This window comes from Astyanax mexicanus, chromosome 19 (assembly GCF_023375975.1).
Source record: "Astyanax mexicanus isolate ESR-SI-001 chromosome 19, AstMex3_surface, whole genome shotgun sequence".
Taxonomy (NCBI): Eukaryota; Metazoa; Chordata; class Actinopteri; order Characiformes; family Acestrorhamphidae; genus Astyanax; species Astyanax mexicanus.
In genome coordinates this window covers 1,334,516-1,358,596 of record NC_064426.1, presented here as the reverse complement: position 1 = coordinate 1,358,596, position 24,081 = coordinate 1,334,516, and the positions used below count along the sequence as shown (strand labels likewise).

The 24,081-nt window shown below is 39.2% G+C and overlaps 1 protein-coding gene across 1 annotated transcript; it reads right to left on the bottom strand.

Moving 5' to 3' along the window:
• Positions 1-478: 478 nt before the first annotated feature.
• f8 (coagulation factor VIII, procoagulant component) lies at positions 479-22,985 on the bottom strand. The gene is made up of 25 exons (XM_022676517.2): positions 22,695-22,985; positions 21,934-22,031; positions 20,329-20,451; positions 19,775-19,987; positions 18,896-19,066; positions 18,558-18,782; positions 17,750-18,008; positions 16,794-16,959; positions 16,588-16,675; positions 13,642-13,859; positions 13,401-13,551; positions 13,050-13,259; positions 11,347-12,520; positions 11,082-11,247; positions 10,086-10,331; positions 9,218-9,446; positions 8,634-8,816; positions 8,405-8,521; positions 7,831-7,902; positions 7,229-7,314; positions 6,258-6,419; positions 5,062-5,206; positions 3,807-3,955; positions 1,511-1,693; positions 479-926 (listed from the first exon to the last, which is right to left on the bottom strand). The coding sequence occupies exons 1-25, from the start codon at positions 22,841-22,843 to the stop codon at positions 771-773; spliced, it is 5,139 nt and encodes a 1,712-aa protein (XP_022532238.2). The 5' UTR covers positions 22,844-22,985; the 3' UTR covers positions 479-770.
• Between the last annotated feature and the right edge of the window lie 1,096 nt (positions 22,986-24,081).

The following is a 24,081-nucleotide window of genomic DNA, read 5'->3' as shown; positions in this document are numbered from 1 at the left end:
TTTGGGATGAGTTGAGAAGTCGGGGATAAGTTGGAGAGTTGGGGATGAGTTGATAAGTTGGAGAGTTGGGGATGAGTTGATAAGTTGGAGAGTTGGGGATGAGTTGATGAGTTGGAGAGTTGGGGATGAGTTGTGGTGTCTGGGATGAGTTGTGGAGTCTGGGATGAGTTGTGGAGTCTGGGATGAGATTCAGTATGAATTGGGGAGTTAGGTGATGAGTTGGGGAGTCTGGGATGAGTTGTGGAGTCGGTGATGTGTTGGAGATACATGTCATTTCTAGACCACCACGTCCATCAGTGGATTGGTGTGCAAATAGACTGTTGGAGGGTGGTGTAAGATAGCAACTTTGTAGATGCATTCTATGACAGTTTCTTATGCATGCAAGAATAAAAAACATACAGATTTGGACCAAACATTTGGTTATATATTAAACACTTTATTTAAATATAAGGCATATAAAATAGTTACTGTATTCTTTCAGTGCAAACTCTCAAATCTACAGTTTTAAAAACAGTCTCAGTAGTAGCTGCATTATTTACACATAGTTACTTTACTATAGAGAAATACTGGCCGATACTGATGCGCTGAGCTTTATTATACCCTTCATTATACCCTTCAGCTTTATTATAACTTCATGAGCAGATCGATTTCTTCACAGTTTTAATAATGATGAGTGAAGTTTTACTAGTTTTTCTAAAGACAACTAAAAGAATCGTTTACATTCAGTGTCAATGACTCTCTCTCTCTCTCTCTCTCTCTCTCTCTCTCTCTCACAGTCTCTGTTGTGTATCACAGCCCAGGAACTCCAGTCTGAGGGCGATGTCGTTGATCCAGCCTTTAGGATGGAGGCGGATGAATCGGGTGAAGAGCGGCGGCTCCAGCAGGTTCAGCTTCTCTGCATAAGCATCACTGTTCCCCTCAAAGATCTGCACAGACATCAACACACACACATAGTATTATATACTATTAAAGTACCTTATTTTTCAGACTGTAAGGTGCACTTAAAATCAATCCAGTGCTCCTAATGTATAAATTACTGAATAACAGCGTTATACAGGAGTTTCAGTTTAGTTCTCCAGCAGCATTAGCATTAGCTGCTAACCGTGATAAGAGCTAGCTGTGTGTAGTCTGTGTGTTTACTGTGTTAAAACAAGCTACGTGGGACGAACAGCTAGCTAATATTGCCCTGGCTTACCAGAACACTCAGGGTTCCTCAGTGTAGCGCTGTCGTGCATCATTAGCCGCCAATGCTAATGCTCCAGCCAGAAGTGCTTTACTCACCCAAATAAACAGTTTTCAGGAGAAAAATCATGTAGATTAATGTCCATTTACTTAACTTAGACCCCCACCACCACCAAGTGGTGAGACCGACTGGCTGAATTAGAAGGAAAACATGGCGACATCCCTGTTCCTTACTAATGTCACTTAATGTGCCTTATAGTCCAGTGCGCACAAGCTACCTAACCTTCAGAACCAGACGCAGATCAGTGGCGGTGGTCCATATGCTCACCTGTTCTCGATGTGTTCCCTGCTCGGTGACGGGGGACCAGGTGCGACCGTCGTCACTAACGGACACGGTGAACTCCGTCACCATCATGTGGGTCAGCATGGATTTTGCTCCCTGGGTCAGAATACCCGTCACTCTCTTCACCACCTCCAAATCCACCTGCAGCCACTCATGAGGGTTATTACTCTAAAAGAGAGAGAGAGAGGGAGAGAGAGAGAGAGAGAGAGAGAGAGAGGGAGAGATTAATCTCTGGTACAGTTTTTTTCCAGGGTGAAGTCCGCCACAAAAGCAACACGCTTGGAAGAGAATGCTAACCTAATTACTTATTCTTCTGATCATTAATCTGTCCATTCATTTATCTACCTATCTATACTAACTCCGTCCACTCGTCTGTCTTTATATTACTCTTTACCTGTTTGTCCATTCATTCATTCCATTATTTAGCTCTCAATCCAGACATAAATCCTTTCATTGATCTATCTATACAAACGTTCATCCATCTGTCCATCTATTAAACTATCTATTGACCTTAAATTAATTTCCATCCATCCATCCATCCATCCATCCATCCATCCATCCATCATTCATCCATTCATCCATCTATTGACCTATCTAATGACCTTAAATTGCTTTTCATCCATCCATCCATTCATCTATCATTCATCCATCCATCTATTGACCTATCTATTGACCTTAAATTAATTTCCATCTATCATTAATCCATCCACGCATCTATTGACCTATCTATTGCTTTCCATCCATTCATTCATCTTATCTAACTATATATTCACCTATTCATCTATTCATCAGTCCATCCGAGGATATCTGAGGATCTATTAGGTGATCTGAGGTTATATGATGTAATCTGAGGTTATATAATGATATCTGAGGATATATAAGGTGATCTGAGGTTATATGATGTAATCTGAGGTTATATAATGATATCTGAGGATATATAAGGTGATCTGAGGTGAGGTTCTGGTGCTACTGGCTAGTATGAGATCCTGAGTGGTGGGCTGTAGACTGGGCTGAACCACACTGTAATAATTCTTTAATTATTTCCTTTTATATGAAATGTTGAGTTATATAACTGTGGAGCTGGATCAGGTTCAGTCTATTAAAGACCTTAATCAGAACCACACGGCCCAGCGGAAACACCTCGTAAATCCAGCAGCCCGAGAGAGAGTGTGTGTGTGTGTGTGTGTGTGTGTGTGTGTGTGTTTATGGGGGGCTGCTTTCGGAGGGAAGTGGAAAGAGTGATAAGTGTGATAACTAAAACAGACAATACCCGAGCGTCTCACTCCCACACAGACAGACAGGCAGAGGAAACGGGTCACCCCCCCAGCCAGAACACTGATAAACCCAGTGCAGGTATTTCAGTAGCAGTGGAACAGAATTACACAACTTTACAGCCTCTGAAGCTTCAACTACATCCTGAATCAATATTTGGTGGAATAACCCTGGTTGGTTTTTAATCACAGTTTTAAATGTTCTCCTTCACCAGTCTTACACACTGCTTTTGGATAACTTTATGCTGCTTTACTCCTGGTGCAAAAATTCAAGCAGTTCAGTTTGGTGGTTTGATTGTTTGTGATTATCCATCTTCCTCTTGATTATATTCCAGAGGTTTTACATTTGATAAAATCAAAGAAATTCATATTTTTTAAGTGGTCTTTTTAATGGAGCTGTTCAAAGTTGGTAAACTGTCATGAAATTGGTGAGTTGGGTGACAGATATTTCCAGCTGCTTAAACTTCGATTGACAAAAAATATATAGTGTTGCTCTTACTGCATGAGTTTGATGAATGAATGTAAAACAACTTTACACATATTTCTTTTGTTGATCTTACAAAATAGTCAGCAGAACTTTACACACATTACACAGACCTTAAATTCGGCCAACTAAAAACATAATGTGAATTTTTAAGCTGCTGAGACTTAATATTCAGGTTTTTATTCATATGAAAAATGAATTATCTGAAGTAAAGATTTCTAATTGGCACAACTGGAGATGGTGTTCTTCTAAACTATAAAGCCTATCAGTTTTCTCAACTGTTTTCATTTTTACAGTGAAGTAGAACATTTTCTCTGGACAGTAGAGACAGTTACTCCAACAAAAGCAGGATAAACTTTTAATACCATTAAATTTCAGAGGAAACAGTGAGCAAAGAGCAGGTAACCCATTACTTTTTGACTACTTTTGACTACAGCATTTTCAGAATGATGTTACATGGTCTTCTGAGAGCATATGAATGTTCTCCCCAGTGTTCTCAGTGTTCTGCTACTAATAAAGGGGGTACCTTGGGTCTCCAGGCGTTGGCACGACCCTCCTGCTTGAGCCGGGCCAGATCCGGACTCCAGGAGAGCATCCAGTTCTGGTGGAAGGACGAGGCGCTGATCCGGCTGTTCTGAATTAGCCTACGCTCCATACCCAACGGCAGGGAACAGCCTATAACACACACACACTCTTTATATTTAATATCATCACTTCCAGTGTCCACCAATTATCTATCAATGAAAACTTTTCTAACGTTCATAAACTTCAATTAATCTAAACCCTTATTCATTACTGCTGACAGTAATCAGTCATTAATAAACTGATTCTATAGATTCAGAAGTGATTAATCTATATTTCTGTGCTACTTCATTGCAAATAAATCAATATACACCTACCATAATGGGTTTTCACTGAATATATGCCTACAATAGTATTACACATAATTATTTTTATTATTAAATAATTCCACATTTTTGGGCCCTGAGGAACCATTCAGGAACAACAAGTGCACTCCTGTTCCTCTCATAAAGACAGTAGAACAATGACAGAAGGTCACACACACACACACTCACACACACACACACATAACTGTGGCTGGGGCTGTGATTGGATAAACAAAGGAAATAAAACATGCCAGGCCAAAAACTTCAAAGGGTATTTTTCATAATTCAGATTTCTCCGCTGGGAATGTCGGAGCTTATCTACACACTGCAGTGTGTTTATTCAGTTTATTCACACACACACACACACACACACACACTGTGAAATACATTGCTGCTGCTGCTGGTGTATTCTGATTCAAATTTTTATGTGTTACAGTGACTTTACATATACAGTACCAGTCAAAAGTTTGGACACACCTCTTCTCTCTTATTTAATGTTTTTTTAATGTTTTTTTACATTGTAAATATAATATTAAAGACTATATTAAAGCTCTACAGGAACACATGCTGAATTATGTTTTAATAATAAAGCAGAATCTGTTTTATACTTTAGATTCATTTAAGTATCAGATCTGCACACTCTCTGCATACTTGGTATTTTAATCTCAGAAATCAATATTTGGTGGAATAATCCTGGTAGTTTTTAATCACAGCTTTTTTTCATGCATCTTGGCATCATGTTCTCCTCCACCAGTCTTACACACTGCTTTTGGATAACTTTATGCTGCTTTACTCCTGGTGCAGAAATTCAAGCAGTTCAGTTTGGTTTGATGGCTTGTGATCATCCATCTTCAGTGTATGAGTGTGTGTGTGTGTGTGTGTGTGAATACTCACTGTTGAGGTCGCAGCCCAGCAGTTCGAGTCTCAGTGCGGGACGAGTCCCGAAGGTGAGCGGGTGAATGCGGATATATCGGCCGATGATTGGAGGATTGAAGAAGTTGTCCTTTATCCTGTATCCGTCCATATTCCCATTAAATTTCTATTAAAGAAACAACAGAACTGCATCAGTAATGACATCATTCAGATTCCTCTGAACAGTTCTGAAACTTCTACACCTATATACACTGCCTGGACCAAAAAAAAGGTTTGCACGTCTTCAGGTTTGATTGCGGGATAAATAAATTGATTCAGGAATAACCTGGTCTCTATTCAGAGCATCTAGGTGAACACAGGTGCACCACTGTCTGAATAGAACCTAGGCAACCATCAACAGTCAGACGCTCATTGCTATCTTGGGAGTGAATTCTGTGCACAACGTGCGTGCACCCCTCGCTTGTTAAGCACACATGCATAAAATAACATTATTCTACATTAGGGGTCAGCAATTCATTTTGATATTTTCCAAGCCATTACGTGGCCACAAAAAAAAATCTGTTTTGTAAAATGAAGTGTAATGGGAGGATGGAGTGCTGCTAGTGCTGCCCAGAGGGTTGTTGAACCCAATTGCAGAACAGTAGATCTCAAAGCAGGTAAACCCAAGAAGAAAGGAATAAAAAATAAACTAAATAAATCAAATAGATAAACACACTGCTCCTCACTCGGGATCGTACCCGTGTCATCAGGGTTGCGCTCCAATACACTACCGCTGCCCCGGCTAGTGAATTATTGGGACACGGCCGAGAAAAACGCCCTTATAAGGAGATAGGGAGCAAAAGAATGGGTGGAAAAACGAGAGCGGCCAGAAACTAAAGTAACGCCGAGAGAGGGGAGGAATATAAACAAAAGCTCACCAGAGAAGAATTTTATTTATTTACTTTTTTCATCATCGTTCATTATAGTTCACACACCTGGCCCACAGCCCGCCTATTGCCGACACCCGTTCCACAGCAACACAAAATATACGCTTTGTTATATTACTTTTATTACTGTAAAATGATCTGGTGGTGAATCCTCACCAGCATGGTGCACAATTGACGTCTCGCCTATAGATCACTAAAATAGGGCCTTATAGCTGTTGTACTATGCATTGGGCTTGACTCTAGGCTGATCTATTGACTGATATATTTTGGGGATCAGTCTTCGTTACTCACGTAGGCGGCTTCACTGCTGTTTCCTCTGTAGGTTTTCCAGGTTTCCTGGTCCAGACTGTAGCTGATGGTGAAAATCACCGTGAACATCTCGCTCAGACGCATCGAGGTCTTCACTCCCTGAGTCTGGATCCCGTGCACCACCATGGGCCTCAGCAAATCCACCTAATACACACACACACACACACACACACACAAACAGAGAAAACCCCATTAAAGCAGGGTTGCCAAATATGTGTAAATGAAAACCAGATGAACATTAGCTGAGTCAGTTTCTAGTTTAATAAAATGACTAAAATGACAGAAAATGAAACTAAATTGTTCTGAGTTTTAATTTCAGTGGTACTTTTAATTTCTAATCACCATCAGAATTCCTGTGCCTTTTTTAATATTCACAGAATTTATCCTTTCTCTTTTTATTATTATTTTATTATTTATTGTTCTTACTTTTCATGTATTTATTTTTATCATTATTATTCATTTAATTTTATAATTCCTTATCATTTTATCATTTACTTTTAGTATGAATCTTTTTTTAAATATTTTTTTATGGTTATTTTATTTATACAGCTCTGTAAAAAAATAAGAGAGCACTTAAAAACGATGAGTTTCTTTGATTTTATCAAATTGAAAACCTGTAATATAATCAAGAGGAAGATGGATGATCACAAACCATCAAACCGCCAAACTGAACTGCTTGAATTTTTACACCAGGAGTAAAGCAGCATAAAGTTATCCAAAAGCAGTGTGTAAGACTGGTGGAGGAGAACATGATGCCAAGATGCATGAAAAAAAACTGTGATTAAAAACCAACCAGGGTTATTCCACCAAATATTGATTATTTCTGAACTCTTAAAACTTTATGAATATGAACTTGTTTTCTTTGCATTATTTGAGGTCTGAAATGTGAATTAGAGTACATTAGAGTACAGTCCCTGAGAAATGTGTCTGAAAACATCTGTGAATTATCGTACCTGCATCCAAGAGCCCTGTCCATTACCAATCCAAGCATTAATAGATCCTGATAACTCCAGTCTGGCTAATCTCGCCTCCCAGTTACCTTAAAGAGAAAAAAACATCAGTATTAAAAACAGACAAATAAACATAAAACATAACATGAACATATTTTCAATAATTCCTAAAATAACTCATTAATACATACTAAAGGTCATGGGGCTTTTATAGCATAATGTAACTTCATTAGGAACTTCAGGGAATGCTGAGAGGAATGCCCACAACTGTATATGTTATGAGGTGTTATCTTGTGAGTGACATTAAACACAGTGTCACATGTATCTGGACTTCATCATAAAAGGCTAATATTACCACCCACAGTGGACAGTGCAGTGCAGTGGGTGGTAATGATGGTGACCGGCGGTGTCTGGCTGATATCGTCCGTGCAAAGCCCGCCCACATATCCCACAGATCATTACAGTGTTCTTTGACTTTCTATTAGAAATGGCAAAAGTCATGGCACACAATACTAGTTTCTGTTTCAAGTTCCTGTAAATGTACACACAAGTAACATCAAAGGATACATCAAGTAATAAAACACTATATTTCGCATTATTTTTACCATAATGATCAGATTCAGTGATTTGGTCGTCATCTATCCATCCTGACTGCATTCCCAACGGCTGAACACAACCTGTAAAACAATAATAATCCCAGTATAATCAGCTTAATCTGCAGCTATAAAACAGTAAACAAGAGTTGAATGATACAAACATCCCAATTTACATTTATTTGAAGAAAATTGAGTTGCATTTGAATAAAACTCACAATGGTTGGCGTAGTATATGAATGAGAAATAAAAAAGATAAGAAAATACCAAATTGTAAGGTTTTTAGTTTAAATCTAAACTAAATCTAAGATCCAAAAGCAGTGTGTAAGACTGGTGGAGGAGAACATGATTTAATGCATGAAAAAAAAAACTGTGATTAAAAAACAGGGTTATTCCATCTTTTTTTTGCTATTTCAGCCATTTCTCATTTTCTGTAAATAAATGCTCTAAATGAGAATATTTTTATTTGGAATTTGGGAGAAATGTTGTCTGTAGTTTATAGAATAAAACAACAATGTTCATTTTACTCAAACATAAACCTATAAATAGCAAAATCAGAGAAACTGATAAAAAATGTATATATTACGTGGGTTGTAGACGAGCAGTTTGGCCCTCATGCCGGACAGCTGGTGTTCTCCAATAGTGCACTCCACCATCCAGGTACCAACTATAGCCGGCCTCATCTCCACCGTGCCGAACACACCTGAGGAAAGATATGATTGTTTTAGATTGTTAGTTTTTAAGCTGTTGGGTTTTATTTTAAATGTAGTGTATAAATGTGTGGATTATAACATGTTAAAGTGTAGTAATTTTACCAGGATAAAGGTTAAAAACTCCCAGCCGATGTTCCTGATCTTTCCCAACGCTGAACGGAATTCCATGGAAGTGGACGGCGTGGAATTCTCCTCCGCTGCCCACATTCAGCAGGTGCCAGCGAGAGGTCTGGTGCTGCGCCACCTCCAGGCCGGGCAGAGTCTCTGCAACATATCCGTTTATGGCTGCATGGAGAGAGGAGACAAAATAATTCAGGATAATTTGTGGAACTATTTTTACTAACTTGTAGTAACACTCATGATCAGGATGTTTCGTGAGATATAAGGAAACAGGTTCGCCCCATCTCCACACCCCAGGTTGCCAGGTATAGGTCACAACAGCACACAAACAGTGTGCTGCAGGCATGGAAATGGAAATGGAAATGAGCGAGCTGGCTATTTTTCTGCTGAACAGATAATCACTGAGCTTCAGTAAGGTTGCTGAGCGTAGCTGGGTGATTTACCACCACCACTAGCATAGTGTAGATGGGCATTTTGGACACTGAAAAATATACAGTAATTGATGCCAACTTTCCCAACTACAGGCTTTGTATCAACCAGAATAAAAAATATCGTCCTGTATTTACCTGCAAATCTGTTGTTGGTCTCAAACCAAGGGTCGTCCTGTTTGGCCTGGCAGGGTGGCGTGCAGAACTTCCTGATATTGTAGTCGAGGTACCAGCTCTTCCTCTCGTCGAATATGGTGAAGAGCAGGAACAGGTCCTGAACTCCGGGCTGCAGCAGGACCCGTGGATGCAGCGTCCCTGGACGACAGATCAGCAGTGGACCAATCAGACCAGAGTTTATGTCCTTCTCCTGGAGGGGAAACATGCATGATATTTCACTTTTTACATATTTAATTTTACATTAAATACGGAGAGAAAGACTACCGTATTTTTCAAACTATAAGGTGCACTTAAATTCCTTTAATTTTCCCAAAAATCGATCTTATGTATAATTGAAGTACAGCGAGTTATACAGGAGTTTCAATAAAGTTTCTCCAGCACTAAGGCTGGAGCAGTATGAGCATTAGCCGCTAAGCGCGCTAAGAGCTGTATTCTGCGTGGTTATCATGTTAAATTAAGCTACGCGGGAAGAACCTCAAGCTAATATCGCCCTGGCTTACCGAAACACTCAGTGTTCCTCAGTGTAGCGCTGTCGAGCGGTATTTACTAGCGCTAAGCACTGCTAACCACGGCTAGTGCTGCTGCTAACCACGCTAAAATATTGGAAATATTGGAAGAGTGCTTTACTCTCAGAAGAGAAAACTCTGTAGATTAACATCCAGCACTCATTTAACCCCACCGACACCCTTATTTCTTACTAGTGTCGCATAAAATTAGCCTTATAATCCAGTGATTAGACTATAAACTTTATAATCTGTAAAATACGGTACATTGATCACAGGTATAAAGATAAGTTAACCTAAATGTAAATCTGTGATGTTGTGCTGACCATGTTGACTGTGGAATAATAAGCTCCAGCCTTGCAGTCGAAGTCTTTAGTCGATGGTCCCTGTCGTTTGGTGATTCTCCAGTTGTAAACTCTCTCCTCTCCCGGAGGAACCGGGTCTCCAGGAGCCTCTCCATCTCTCAGACCCTCTCCTGGAACTCCTCCCGGCCCAAAACTCCCCGTGGTCTTATCATACACCCCGTGAAGGTGCAGTGAGTACGGCCTGGAGGCGAGGTTCTTAAAGACCACCTGCAACAGACAGCAAATCAGCAAACTTTAACCTCAACCACAACCTAAAACTAATCTAAATCCTGGACCTGGCCATAATCCCAACTCTAATCTCAATCCAACACCTGATCCCAACTCTGGCCTTAATTCCTACCCTAAAATTAATGTCAACCCCTTAATTTAATCTCAACCTAAAAACTAATCCTAACCTTTAAAGAGGCCCTTATCCACATTCTTTGGACATCATTTACCAACCTAACCATAACCCTAAAAAGTATAATCCCAACTCTAATCTTAATATCAAAACTAATCTTAACCCTCAAACTGGCCCTATACATTACTTTAACCTGACGTTAATCTATAACCTGATCCGGACACTGGCCTTAGTTCTAACCCTAAATTTAATCTCAACCTAAAAACTCTTTATATACCAAAAATATTCTTTTATATACCAAAAACTTGTTTATACTCTCATACTGGCTCTTATTCTAACCCTAATCCTAACCATAACCCTAAAAAGTCTAAAACCATTTTCTAACCCTAATCTAAACCCAACAGCCCATCTCTAATTCCTAAACTCTAATCCTGGACCTAATCCCACCCCAAAATCTAATTCTTAATGCATGTTGAGAAGGCATTCATTTAATATCAGACTAATAACTACAGATAAGGATTTGGACACTTTGACCTGAATATTTTTCAAAGTGTTTCTTTACAACCCAAAAAAAAACAAATCAAACCAATGATCTCAGGGTCCTTTTAAAGACTTACAGTGAGGAAATCGTTGACCTCAGCCTTGATTACAGGGCCCATGATACCAAGATGTTCATCCAGCTCTCCACGCTTCACCGGTTTCTGAAACTCTTTGTCATGGTACGCTCTGTACACCACTTTCCTGTAGGATGTCAGATACTTCTTCATTCCTCGTCTCATCTCCCTGCAGAGTTAAAAACACACAAAAACGTCACTTTTTTCATTTTCACTTTTTTAATCAATCAATTTAATCAGAACTGAAATCTAACTATGTATGCTTCACCTGGAAGTGAGAAGATGGGCAGGTTTCTGGATCCCGTAATCCCACAGGATCTCCTCGGCTGAGATGTAGTAGCTACGGAACTTCGATTCGGAGGACCTGATGTTCATTCCGTCCCAGGTGTTGAAGCTCAGTGTGGATTCGTTCCCTTCGCTTTCGTAATCGTCGTAGTCGATGCTCGTAGAGCTCTGTTTTGGGGCGGATTGGTTTAGTGAGGAAGTTTGGTTGGTTGAGGAAACTTGAGATGTTAAGCTAGGAATTGGTGGTGGCTGTTTTTGGGGGTAGCTCTGAAGATTCAGGCTCTCCACCAGCTTGTCCACCTCTTGAACGTCGTCATTCAGAATATCGTTTTCGCTCAAAACATCGTTTGGGATTGCGATTTCGTCTTCTTCCTTGTGAACGCCCCACGTCTGCCGCCGACTCCTCTCTGTTAGGTTAGAATTGGGTTCTGAAGTTACTTCAGAGTCTTCCAGGTGGTCATCCTGATGTTTGTTGGGTTCAGTGGTCATGTTCCAGGTGGATTTCTGAATGAACTTCTTGAAGAGGTCAATCGAAGAATCGTTCTTGCGGTTGAAGGACTTTGTTGAAGCCTCGCTGTCGTATATTGATGACGTGATGGTGTTTGGTATGCTTTGGTTTTCCTTCATCATGGAGGTATCTTCTACTTCCATCTCGATCTCATTTGACCCTTCCAGGCTTGTTTGGTGGGAACGAGGAAGACTTTGGTTTCCCTCTGCTTCTGGAACAGCCCTCCCCTGACGTCTCGAAGAGCTTCTTCCCATCTCCACGTCCAGTTGATCCAGAATGTCCTGCGGAATTCCTCCCTGCGATAGAACATCCAGATCTTCGGCTTCCTCCACCGGTACAAATTTTATCTCACACACCAGAGTGTTTCTTCCCCCCAGGGCTTCCGGAATAGCGTTCTCATGGCCTGCTTGGACGTCCAATCTGGTTCTGTTCCTCGATGGTCGCTTGCAGACCCGGATGGCCATTGTTCGGTTTCTTTGCTTGAAACCTCTTGGGACTGGAAACTTCTGGTCCAAGTAGTCCTCAAAGTCGGACTCGTAATCTTCACTGTCCACCACGGGGAGTATTTCCCCACAGTTAATTACAGAATATCGTGCACTCATGCCTCGCTGTTTCAATTCTGGATCAAATGCTCCAATCTCCCACTCGCCTAGAGAGACACAAATGAGTCTTTCGTACATTTGTTGGAATAAAGTAGAATTTATAGAGTTTATTTTAAGGTTTTGCCAATAAGCGTCAGCTTTAATTACAGCTATTGAGGTAAAGTGACACCAAAATTGACTAAATTAGCATTTAGCATAACTGAAATTGATGGAATAGGCCTTTGTGTTTATAGGGAATTTGGTCCAATCAAGGGTTTTTATTCGGTTTGCGCAAGAATTAACCTCAAATCTAAGGAAAGATATACAATTCTGGTTGTTTTTATGCTAATATGCACACTCTAGCATGGCTAACAAAGGCTAATAACCATTAGCATGATTAAAGGTCTACAAGAAGGGTTTCTATACTTCTATTAATTATTCCAGCAATAGAAAATATGTTGTTTAATTTGTTGTTAAAGGCTTTGAGCTGAATATTTTAGGCTAGATTTCCTAAAACCTTTTATTTTAGGCTTTTTTAGAACCTTCCTTCAAAAATTCCAGCAACAGAACGTATGTCATAAAATTTTTAACCCTTACCTTCTGTCTCCATCTCAATGGTGACGGTGTCTCCACTCATGGGGAAGAGGGTGAGGACAGTGCCGTAGGTTTTGTCCTTCTCAAATGGATTTCCGGTAAAATACACAGACAGGAAGTCACTCTCCATGCCCACACTGGCCACGTGCCACAGGGTGACGTCCCCCGCACATATCTTAAACTGCAGACTGTTATACATAAAACCATTCACACCTGCAGGAGACAACAGAGAAAATCACCCTGTATTTAAAACCCTGACAGTAAAGTACAGCTTCTAAACATGGTGGAGGTAGTTTTAAACACTGTGAAAGTATAAGTAAAGTATAGTAAAGTACAATCTCGAATAATACTCACTGTACTTGACATTAGATTCGCGAAACCGGGGATCACTGCGGTCGATCTTGGACGGATCTTCACTGTATTTCTGAATGTTGTCTTCAAGATACCAGCTTTTATTTTCATCAAACACTGAGAAGATTAGATGACGTTCTCTGTCTGAGGTCACCTAAAAAATTCAAGCAAACGTATGCTGTTATTGTGAGACAATGTCAGTTAGCAAATACACAACAGAAGGTCTTCTGTTAAACTGTCTCACCACTCTCCCTCGCTTGTCCAGACTCTGTGATTTGCAGATGATCAGAGGTCCCACCAGCCCAGAGGCCACGTCCCTCTCCGGATCCACCGTGCTGTGGTAGAGACGGGTCAGGCACCGCGGGTCAGCATCAGCGGGAGCATCTTCAGCCGTCAGCTTCCACAGGTACATCATTATCTCACCTGGAGGTACGGCCATAGACCTCAGGTCCACCGGCTTCTCTTCACGTCGCACAGAAGCACAAGAGCATGAGTTAGTGGATGGGTTCAGATCATAGAACAGTGCAAGACCCTGTTGAGTTGTTTGGCCACAGTGAACAAAAGCCACGGGTAGCAACTTTTAAACATGGTGGTGGGAGCATCATGCTCTGTAGCTGTCTTACTCCTAGTGAAACTGATACAGTGCACAAAAGAGATGGAATTATGATATCAAAAGTCTTTAGCGCATTAAACCATCAGCTAGGCCACAATTGGGTTTTCACAAAGGACAATGACCTCAAACATACACCACATGTTTATTTGATCAAATAGGCTAACATTAATGTGTTGAATTGGATTTCCCAAATTCAGACAAATTTAGGCCTATCATAAATATCCTGGGGGTGGATTTTTTCTTTCTGGACCTGGACTCTACCCACATCTGTGTGTAACTATAGGTTTAAATAGGATCTCCGGTGGATTTTGTGTTATACAGAGACTCTAAGACTAGGTCAGTGGTTGAATTGCACTTAGCAGGGCATTATTACACATGTTATAAAGTAACATATGACATTACAAAGACTGTTATTAGTGTAAAAATCTCTTGATTTTATAAATGTTTCTAACTATTGTCCTTCTTACTGCCTCCTTGTGTCACAGTGCTATTAGCCAATCAGAGGCCATATGTTGGCATGTATGAAAATTCATAAGAAAGAGTTGAAATCCTATAGTTTCTCCCTTTGCCCCCCACTCCTCCACGGGAGTAAAGCAGTGTTATACTGGATCACCGGAGCACTTTTTTTTAACAAAAAAACAAAAAGCTCACATTGCATTCATTAATACTAGGGTTTAGACATTTTAAAATGAATAAAAAACAATGGAATAAGACCTTTAATGGCAATTAAGGTGGACCATGCTATAAAATATTTAACCAAATATTAGATGTATTATACGTATAAATGATTAAATAATATAAAGAGTCTAACAGTTTGTTCTGTAACAAGTAAAATGCCAGCTGATAAGATTCAATCTCTTTTTTAGAAGCAAGAAACACAAAATTACCATCCATTGTGCAAAATCAGCAGACTGTAAAAACAGCAGATTTATTAGAGATAAGGCTGAAAATGCTGGGAGTTTTCCTGTAAGGAGGAGTTCTTGTGTATAAATGTAGTGTATAATGTGGCAGGATAATAGTGCTGTGAAATATATTGTGTTAAAGCTTGTAAATCTCACAGGTTGAGGGGTCAGGTTAGAAGTTGTGGCTGTTCAGGGAATCTGAATTTCTCATGTTTGGGTTTAGACATATTTAAAGGGTTGGAATAATGATGGATGGATTAAAAGAACATCAATTACAGGAAATCAGCTACGCCTTGCTCAACTTATTTAACTGTAACATTAAAGTCAGAACAAACGCTTGCGGAATTAAAGGTTAAAGGGGGTAAATATTAACGATACTGCAGGTAAAGCAGTCATGTGAAAAACTAGAGAGATTTGAGCCGAGAGAAAACAAAGTTAGATAGTCGTTGAAACTTTGAGAAGGTCATACTGGAACTGGAATAGAACACTCAGTACACAACGACGGGGTTGGCAATACTTCGCAAAGTTACAAAGAAACAGACAGATATTAGAGATAAGGCTGAAAATGCTGCAGAGTTTTCCTGTAAGGAGAAGTTCTTATTTATAATGTGGTAGGAGAATGGTGCTGTGTAACACATAGTACGTAACTTAATAAGTAAGTGAGCTTTATTTATAAAGCACTCTTTACGCAGCCTACACTGACCAAAGTGCTGAAAAAATCTAGTGACTACACATGAATACATACAACTGAAACATAGGTAAAATAAATCACTTAAATAACAGATTAAAGTAAGTAGCCCAACATAAAACACAGATAAGATTAATACAAAAAGTGCTAAAACACAAATAAACTGCATAAAATGCATAAAATTGATGATAAATGATGAATTAACCTCTTAAACACCCTAATCACTCACTGTTAAAAAGCAAGTTTGTATAAATAATTTTTTAGAAATTATTTAAAAACTGAAACAGAGGTAACTTGGCAAATAGCGGGCGGCCAACTATTCCAAAGTCTTGGGGCATACACCGAAAAATCACCTTTGAGTTTCAAACACTAGGAACCCTAGGAATAGGCAACAAATTATGTGATGATAATTTCAGAGAGCGCTGTGAGACTGAGGAGGTGAGCAAAAGTGCAATATAAGAAGGTGCCAAACCATTTAATGCCTTACAAACAACTAAACACACTTTAAACTATTCTGTATTGGACTGGTAGCCAATAAAATGAGGCGAGAACTGGAGTTATACATTCTCTTTTATTGGTTCTTGTTAATAATCTGAATGCAGCATTCTGGACTAACTGTAAGCGATAATGAAGAGACTGTGAGATTATGTTAAAGCTTGTAAATCTCACAGGTTCAGGGGTCAGGTTAGACGTTTGGGTGTTCAGGGATACTGAATTTACCATGTTTGGGATTAGAAGAATTTAAAGGTTTAGATTATTGATGGATGGATGAAGCAGACATGTGCAAAACTAAAAACGTGAGCTCAGAGAACAAAGCAAGACAGTCTTTGAAACAGAGGTTCATGCACAGAATAAACATTGCAACAAAAGGGTTGGCAATACTTCGCAAAGTTACCCAGAAACACACAGGCTATACACAGAGAGTAATTTGATGCAGGTCAGTACTATGATCTAAAAAGAATCTACAAAAAAAACCCCAAAAACTACCTTGCCCTCTCTTCTTCACCGGTTGGACATTGGCGAGTCCGTTGGGGTAAATGTTGTACGGTCGACTCGCCTTGTTCTTAAAAACGATCTGTAAAAGAAATTAAAACAGATTGATCAGTAATCATATTTTATTCAGACGTCTCTCAGATTCTTCAAATTAATTCTACTCTATATTTAAATACACAGCATTCAGTACTCTGTCCTACCTGGAAATGGTCCTCCACCTCCCCCCGGAGCACTGGACCAATCAGAGAGTCGCTCTTGCTCTTCTTCACCGTGAAGGTTTTGTCTGTGTACTCCACATAAACCACCTTCTTATACACCTTCCCCCAGCGCTGCCCCCGGTTACCTGAGGGGTCCGACGCCGTCGCCCTGCAATAGAACAGCCCACAGTATACTTTTGAGGAACAGCTACTGAGGAACAGCTACTGACAAACAGCTACTGACGAACAGCTACTGAGGAACAGTCACTGAGGAACAGTCACTGAGGAACAGTTATTAGAGAACAGTTACTGAGAAAGACTTACTGAGGAAGAGTTACTAAGGACAAGTTCCTGAGGAACAGTTATTGAGGAACAAGTTCTGAGGAACAGTTATTGAAGAACAGTTACTAAGGAACAGTTTTTGAGGAACAGTTATTAAGGAACAGTTACGGAAGAACAGTTCCTGAGGAAGAGTTACTGAGGAACAGTTGCAGAGGAACAATTCGTGAGGAACAGTTTCTCAGGAACAGTTAGTGAGGAACAGTTAGTGAGGAACAGTTAGTGAGGAACAGTTATTAAGTAACAGTTTATGAGGAACAGTTATTGAGGAACAGTTTCTGAGGAACAGCTGTAGAAGAACAGTTATTGAAGAACAGTTTCTAAGGAACAGTTATTAAAGAACAGTTATTGAGGAACAGATATTGAGGAACAAGTTCTGAGGAACAGTTATTGAAGAACAGTTACTGAGGAACTATTATTGAGGAACAAGTTATGAAGAACAGTTATTGAGGTACAGTTTTTGAGAAACAGTTACTGAAGAACAGTTACTGAGGAAGAGTTGCAGAGGAACAATTCTTGAGGAACAGTTATTGAGGAACAGCTACTGAGGAACAGTTTCTGAGGAACAGTAATTGAGTTATTATTTGTTTTATAAAGTGATCAGTAATCAGGTGATCTACCGCTCTCTCTGGGGGATGTAGTTCCAGGTGATCTCCTCAGCGCTGATATAATGGACCCAGACTTTGGGTCGTCCTCTTCCAGTCGACCTCAGAACAGAAGCTGGTCCTCCAGGTCCGAACACGATGGTGGAAAACAGGTCATTAGAGTAATCTTCATCCCCCTGTTGATCCTCTTCCTCGCTGTTTTTGGCGCTACGTTTGTCGGGCAGATCTGCGGGTTCTGGGCAGTCCTCCACCGTGAAGAACCCACTCATACCAGCTGATTACCAACAAACACCACAGGAGCATTAGAGTTATCATCAGGGAATATGGCAAAATACATTCATGTCTGAATGACAGTGAATTAAAAATATTTTTTAGATATTGATGTAGAGGTAAATTCTACTGAGTCTTAACCTTACCTTAAACCCAAATTCTACAAAGTCTTGGTCTTAACTTAAACCCAAATTCTGCAAAGCCTTGGTCTTGGAGTCTTGAGTTCACATAGACTCAGATGCTACAATGTATTGGCCTTTGTCTCTAAAAGTTGAGACAGAGTCAAAAAGTAGAATGTTTTGGCCTTGACTTAGGTTTAAATACTACTTTGTTCTTGATTTTAGACCCAAATTTCACAAAGACTTGGTTCTTGATCTCTACCTAAATACAATACTACAAATAGACTCAAATTCTGCAGTCTTGGGCTTGAATTTAACTGCAACATAACATTGTTTTTTGGATTTAGGCTTAAATTTTACAAAGTTCTGGTCTACATCTGGAAAGGTTAATTTAGTGTTTAGTGTAACTTAGGCGTTTATGAGCTTCTCAGTACCTTGCTGGTGGGAGTGGATCCTGCAGGAGATCAGGAACCTCCCCTCGGTGTTGGGCTTCATCAGGGCCGTGGTGAAGGTCATGGGCGTGATCTCCACCGTGACCCTCCTGTGGTCCATCACCTTCAGGGTGTGGTCCTGGAACTGGATGGTGTGGATGTCTGGAGTGGTGCCCAGACCAATCAGGTGCCAGGAGACCACTGGGCTCTTCAGACAGAGCTTCAGACCTGCAGAGCGAGGAGATGAACGTGTGGAATGTATGTTTTTTTGAAGTATTGTTGAGTATTGTTGGGTATTGTTGAGTATGTTCTGGTGTGTGGCGAGCGGTACCGGTCCGAACCTGGCAGTGTGGAGTTGATGAAGCCGTTGATGGTGTGAAACTGGCGACTTGAAGCTTTCCTGGGTTTATCTGATCGACTCAGATCTCTGTACCAACTTTTACCCTCATCAAACACCGCGAACAACAGAACCACCTCCGCAACCTTCCTCTCGCGCTCCTCCGTCACCGAACCTGATCACGGCATTCACACGCGTTACAGCACTCTTACATTATTATATAATAATTCATAATGGAAACTGAATGATTTCTAGTAATTACTGAATAATAATAATAATAATAATAATAATAAACATAGAATGATACAAAGTTGATACTGAAAAATCTATTGTAAATACTACATAATTCATTATATATACTGAATAACTCATGGTGGATACTGGATGATTCATAGTACCTGCTCACAGCGTCCACACGCGTTAATCAACACTATAGTTACAGTACTGTTACATTATTATATAATAATTCATAATGGAAACTGAATGATTTCCAGTAATTACTGAATAATAATTCACAATAAATATAGAATAACACAAAGTTGATACTGAAAATTCTATTGTAGACACTATGCAATTCATAATATATACTAAATAACTCATGGTGGATACTGAATGATGCATAGTACATACTGAACTACTTGTAATAGATACTAAATAATTCATAGTAGACATTGAATAATTCTTGATGGATACTGGAAAATAACTAAATAATAACAGTTTAGATTAGACCAGATTAGATTGGTTTAGATCAGGTTAGATCAGATTAAATCAGATTAGATCCGGTTAAATTAGATCAGATTAGATCAGATTAAATCAGATCAGATTAAATCAGATTAGATTAGATCAGATTAGATTAGATCAGGTGTTTAGATGTTAATCAGACCTGATTTGCAGATGAGGAAGGCTCCGATGAGTCCGGAGTTGAAATCCCGGAGCGGATCCACCTGAGAGGAGTAGGAGTAGGTGAGGCAGTCCGGGTCGGTGAGGGTCGGGCCGCTGTTTGGGTGAATATCCCACACGTATTTATAATAACCACCGGGCCGAACCGCGTCATCCTCACGCTCCTGCACCGAGCTGGAGTCATCATACCCCACACCTGCACACACAACAACACACACCTGAGACAGGTACACAACAACACATAATAAATATCGAAAAATTCATAGTGGATTTTACAAAATTCATAATAAATACTGAAAAATCAATAGTGGATACTGAATATTATTTAGTAAATAATGAAAATGATTCATCCTTGACAGTGAATCATTTATAGCCGAGAGTAATTAATAAAATAATAGCCATTATTAAATAACAAAATTAAATAATTCATAGTGGATACTGAATTAGTTTAACGGAACAGTCTGCAGTTATCCAGGGTATCCAGAGTAAATAAACAGGTAAATAAATGTAATAAAGTGTAAATTCTACAGAACTGACCTTCTGACTGCTTCCAGTACGGGATGCCGATGGGGGAGATGCTGAAGTTCTGGGAGGCAAAGTTTTTAAAGTGGATCACCACCCTGTCGTTCACCACGGCCCGGATCGTAGGACCCTGGATCCCTGCGGCACCAACGGATCAGACCACCACAGAGTTAACCCTGGTGATTCCGACACCAGCTATACCTTATATGTGTGTTCCTGGTCTTGGTCTCTCTAATGCTCACCATCAGTGTGTAGTGACCCCCCCCCCCAGACTACATTAAGTAAACTAGTAGATTACATATTATAGGCATGTGGGCTGTGTGTTGTAGGCTGTAAGAACAAGCATCATTTTCTGATTTTCTGATTAGTTTTTTTTTGTTTGTATTTCAAATCTACATTTTAAGATTAATTTTCAATTTAATTAAAAGGAAGATGAATTTGTTCCAGCTGGTAAGTTTATTCAACTTGATAATATTAGCTAATCAGACTAAAACACAAAATCACTTTTTAGAGATGCTATACCGGTTAACAACAGGCCCGCATTTATGTCAGTTTTCTGCCTGATTTTACAACACCTATATCTTGAAGATTTATATTAAAGCATTTAATAAAAAGGGTTCATGTTTGATAATAAACGTTAAAACAAATTCTAATTGTAATTGTAATAAAATAAAAAATAATCCTTGAATCCTTAAAAAATTTAAGTAAATCTGCTAATTTCCACATATAATAAATAACAATCATAAAATTGGCTCTTTCATAAACTTTACTTTAAAATCAGTACTTTCCTCCATACATGTGGAATAATTAAGTGTGTGTAAAATGTGAAAAAAACTCTTTTACTGCAGCAAAAAAGGGTTTTGAATCATCTACCCCTGTACCCCGTATACGGGAAATGACATGGAATGTGGTTCAATTATATACTCAAAAATATAATTTATTGCCCTATAAAGTGTAGACCGTGCTGCTAAATCACCAGTGTTATAGTCGGGTCAGTCGCAGCTTTACGGAACTACAGTTCCTTTATCACTTCCTGTGTGATACACTTTTATCTATTCTTAGAAAACGTTTAGAAATTCAGTAGAAATTTAGTAAATTTCTCTTTAGATGAGGCTGCAGAGTGAGAAACTGAAAGCAAAACTAGGAGAATTTCTCACAGTGACTCAAAGGGTTAAAGATTACACACATTTCTGTACCGTCTAATAAGCTCTAAATACAGGTTCCTAAAAGGTTCTGGCCTTTAGTATGAGTAATTATTTAAATTAGTTTATAACTTTTACAGGATATGCAGTTTTACTCACATCTCATGCTGAAAAAATGGTTCTTCTATCCATTTAAAGAGCCAAGATAATATTTAATGGTCCAAAATAATATTTTGACATCTTCATATTTAAATATGGATGCATATGGATGACCTGTGACCTGTGATGTAAATACATGTGATGTGATGTCTTATGAAGCGATGTGATGTTATATGAGATGATGTTGTATTGGATGATATGTGATGGTATATGAGTTAATGTTATATGATGCTAATATATGTAATGAGATGTTATATGAGTTGATGTGATGTTATATTATATAGGGTGATGTGATGTGATGTTGATGTGCGGTTCTGACCGGCCCATGGAGGTTTGGATTTCTGGGTGGTGAAGGTGGAGTCGGTGAACTCGGTGAACACCGCCTTCTTAAACCTCTGAACTCCGGATACAAATCTCCTGCATTAAATCAACACAACTGCAGTTAATCAAACTCTCACTATAAATAAACACAAGAATATGTATATAATGATGGTGACTATTTCTTAGAAAAGTGACCAATGAGTGGAAACATTAAATAAAAGTTTCAATTAAGTGACTGATATGACAGGTGTTTCTAATAAAGTGGCCAATGAATATAAATCTTAGGTTGGGTTTTTTCTATTAAAGTAGCCAACTAGAATAGCCACATGGTAGGTGTTTCTCATAAAGTGGCCAATTAGTGTATACAGATTAAAGGTGTTTCTAATAAAGTGGCCAATGAGAATAGCCACAAGGTATATATCTGTAAAAGTGCCCAATTAGTGTATAATAGTAGGTGTGGCCAAAGAGTGGAAGCACAAAGTAAGTAAGTTGTTTCCAATAAATTGGCCAGACAGAGGAAATATTAGGTAGGTAGGGTGTTTCCCATAAATTGGCCAGAGAGTGGAAATATTAGGTATGAATGGTGTTTCCAATAAAGTGGCCAGTAAGTAGAAGCACAAGGTAAGTAGGGTGTTTCTAATAAAATGGCCATTGAGTGGAAGCACAAGGTAAGTAAGGTGTATCTATATTAGGTAAGTATGGTGTTTCCAATAAGGTGGCCACAGTGAGTGGAAGTAGAAGTGATGTAAGAGTTCTTACCGCTGATTGGCTGTTGGGTCGGTGCTGTCCGTGTTGAGGTAGTCCCAGGTTGTCTCCACTGCGGCGATGAAGAACTCCTGAGTCTTCGCTCGAACCTGAGCATCATTCCAGCAGACCATGAGGAAGAGGATGATCTGTAGAGTCTTCATCACTTCTATACACCCACACACACCTCCACACACACACACCTATACACCTACACACACCTATACACCTACACACCTATACACACTGCACACACACTCAGTCTCCTGTCTGGACCTGCTGCTGCTCCGGGGCTGAGGAGCTGATGAACTAATGAACCGAGGGGGAGTTCAGCCTTTTAAAGAGAGAGAGAGAGAGAAAGAGAGAGAGAGAGAGAGAGAGAGAGAGAGAGAGGAGGGGGGCGGGAGACATTCAGGACAAGGTGGAAGTGTGTGTGTGTGTGTGTGTGTGTGTGTGGTGTTTGATGATAATGGTGTATAATGAGGGGAAGGAGTGATTGTGACGAGTGAGACGGAAAGAAGAAAAAGGAAAGAAGGACGGAGGTGAAGAAATTTACTCTTTATTATTTAAAGGCCACCTACATAAGCACCAACTAACATGTATAAGTATGTTATAACATATTTATTAAATAATTTATGAATATTTATTTTGTAAATGGAATTATTTACAAATCGAATTCATTAAAACAGCAGAAAAAATAAAATACCTTAATTTGACAGTCAAAAAATAAACTTTAAAACTGAGACTCAGTCCTTAATCATGTTAATCTGAGCTAAAGGCTAAAGCTGCTGTTTCCATGTGGGTCAGCCAGACGTCTTCATGTAGCAGAGTCTTTATTTGAAGGTGTAGGAAACAGTACTCACCGCTCTCTGACTTAATCTGTAATTTCTCTAAAGAAAAGAAAGATCTTCTACTTTTAATAGTTACAGAGTTCTCTGTGTTTCTGTGTCTTTTTCTAGTTATTATAATGATGAAAGTGTGAATGTGTTGTGTGTGTGTAAGTGTGTAAATAAAGCTGCAGTAGAGAGTAACAGCAGTAACTCCATCTGTTTCAGCACTGCTTTACTACAGACTAAGAATTTGGAAATTCACATAAAAAACCCATTTTTAGTTTATTTCTATTTCTACTTACCAGCTGTATGCTGTTAACCAATTAACTGTTTGCTAAAAATTACCCTCTCTTTTTTAAACAATATATGATTTTTTTTTTTTTTTTTTTTACAATATACTAATATATATTTTTACAATATTTTTTTCAGTTCCTAGCTCATTTGCAATGGCAAAAAATAAAGGGGAAAAAATGGAGTGTTTTAACCGGTAATGTCTGTATTATTATTATTATTAACGTATAACTTTACACTGTATTTTATATATACACGTGAGGACTTTTATTTTGACAGAG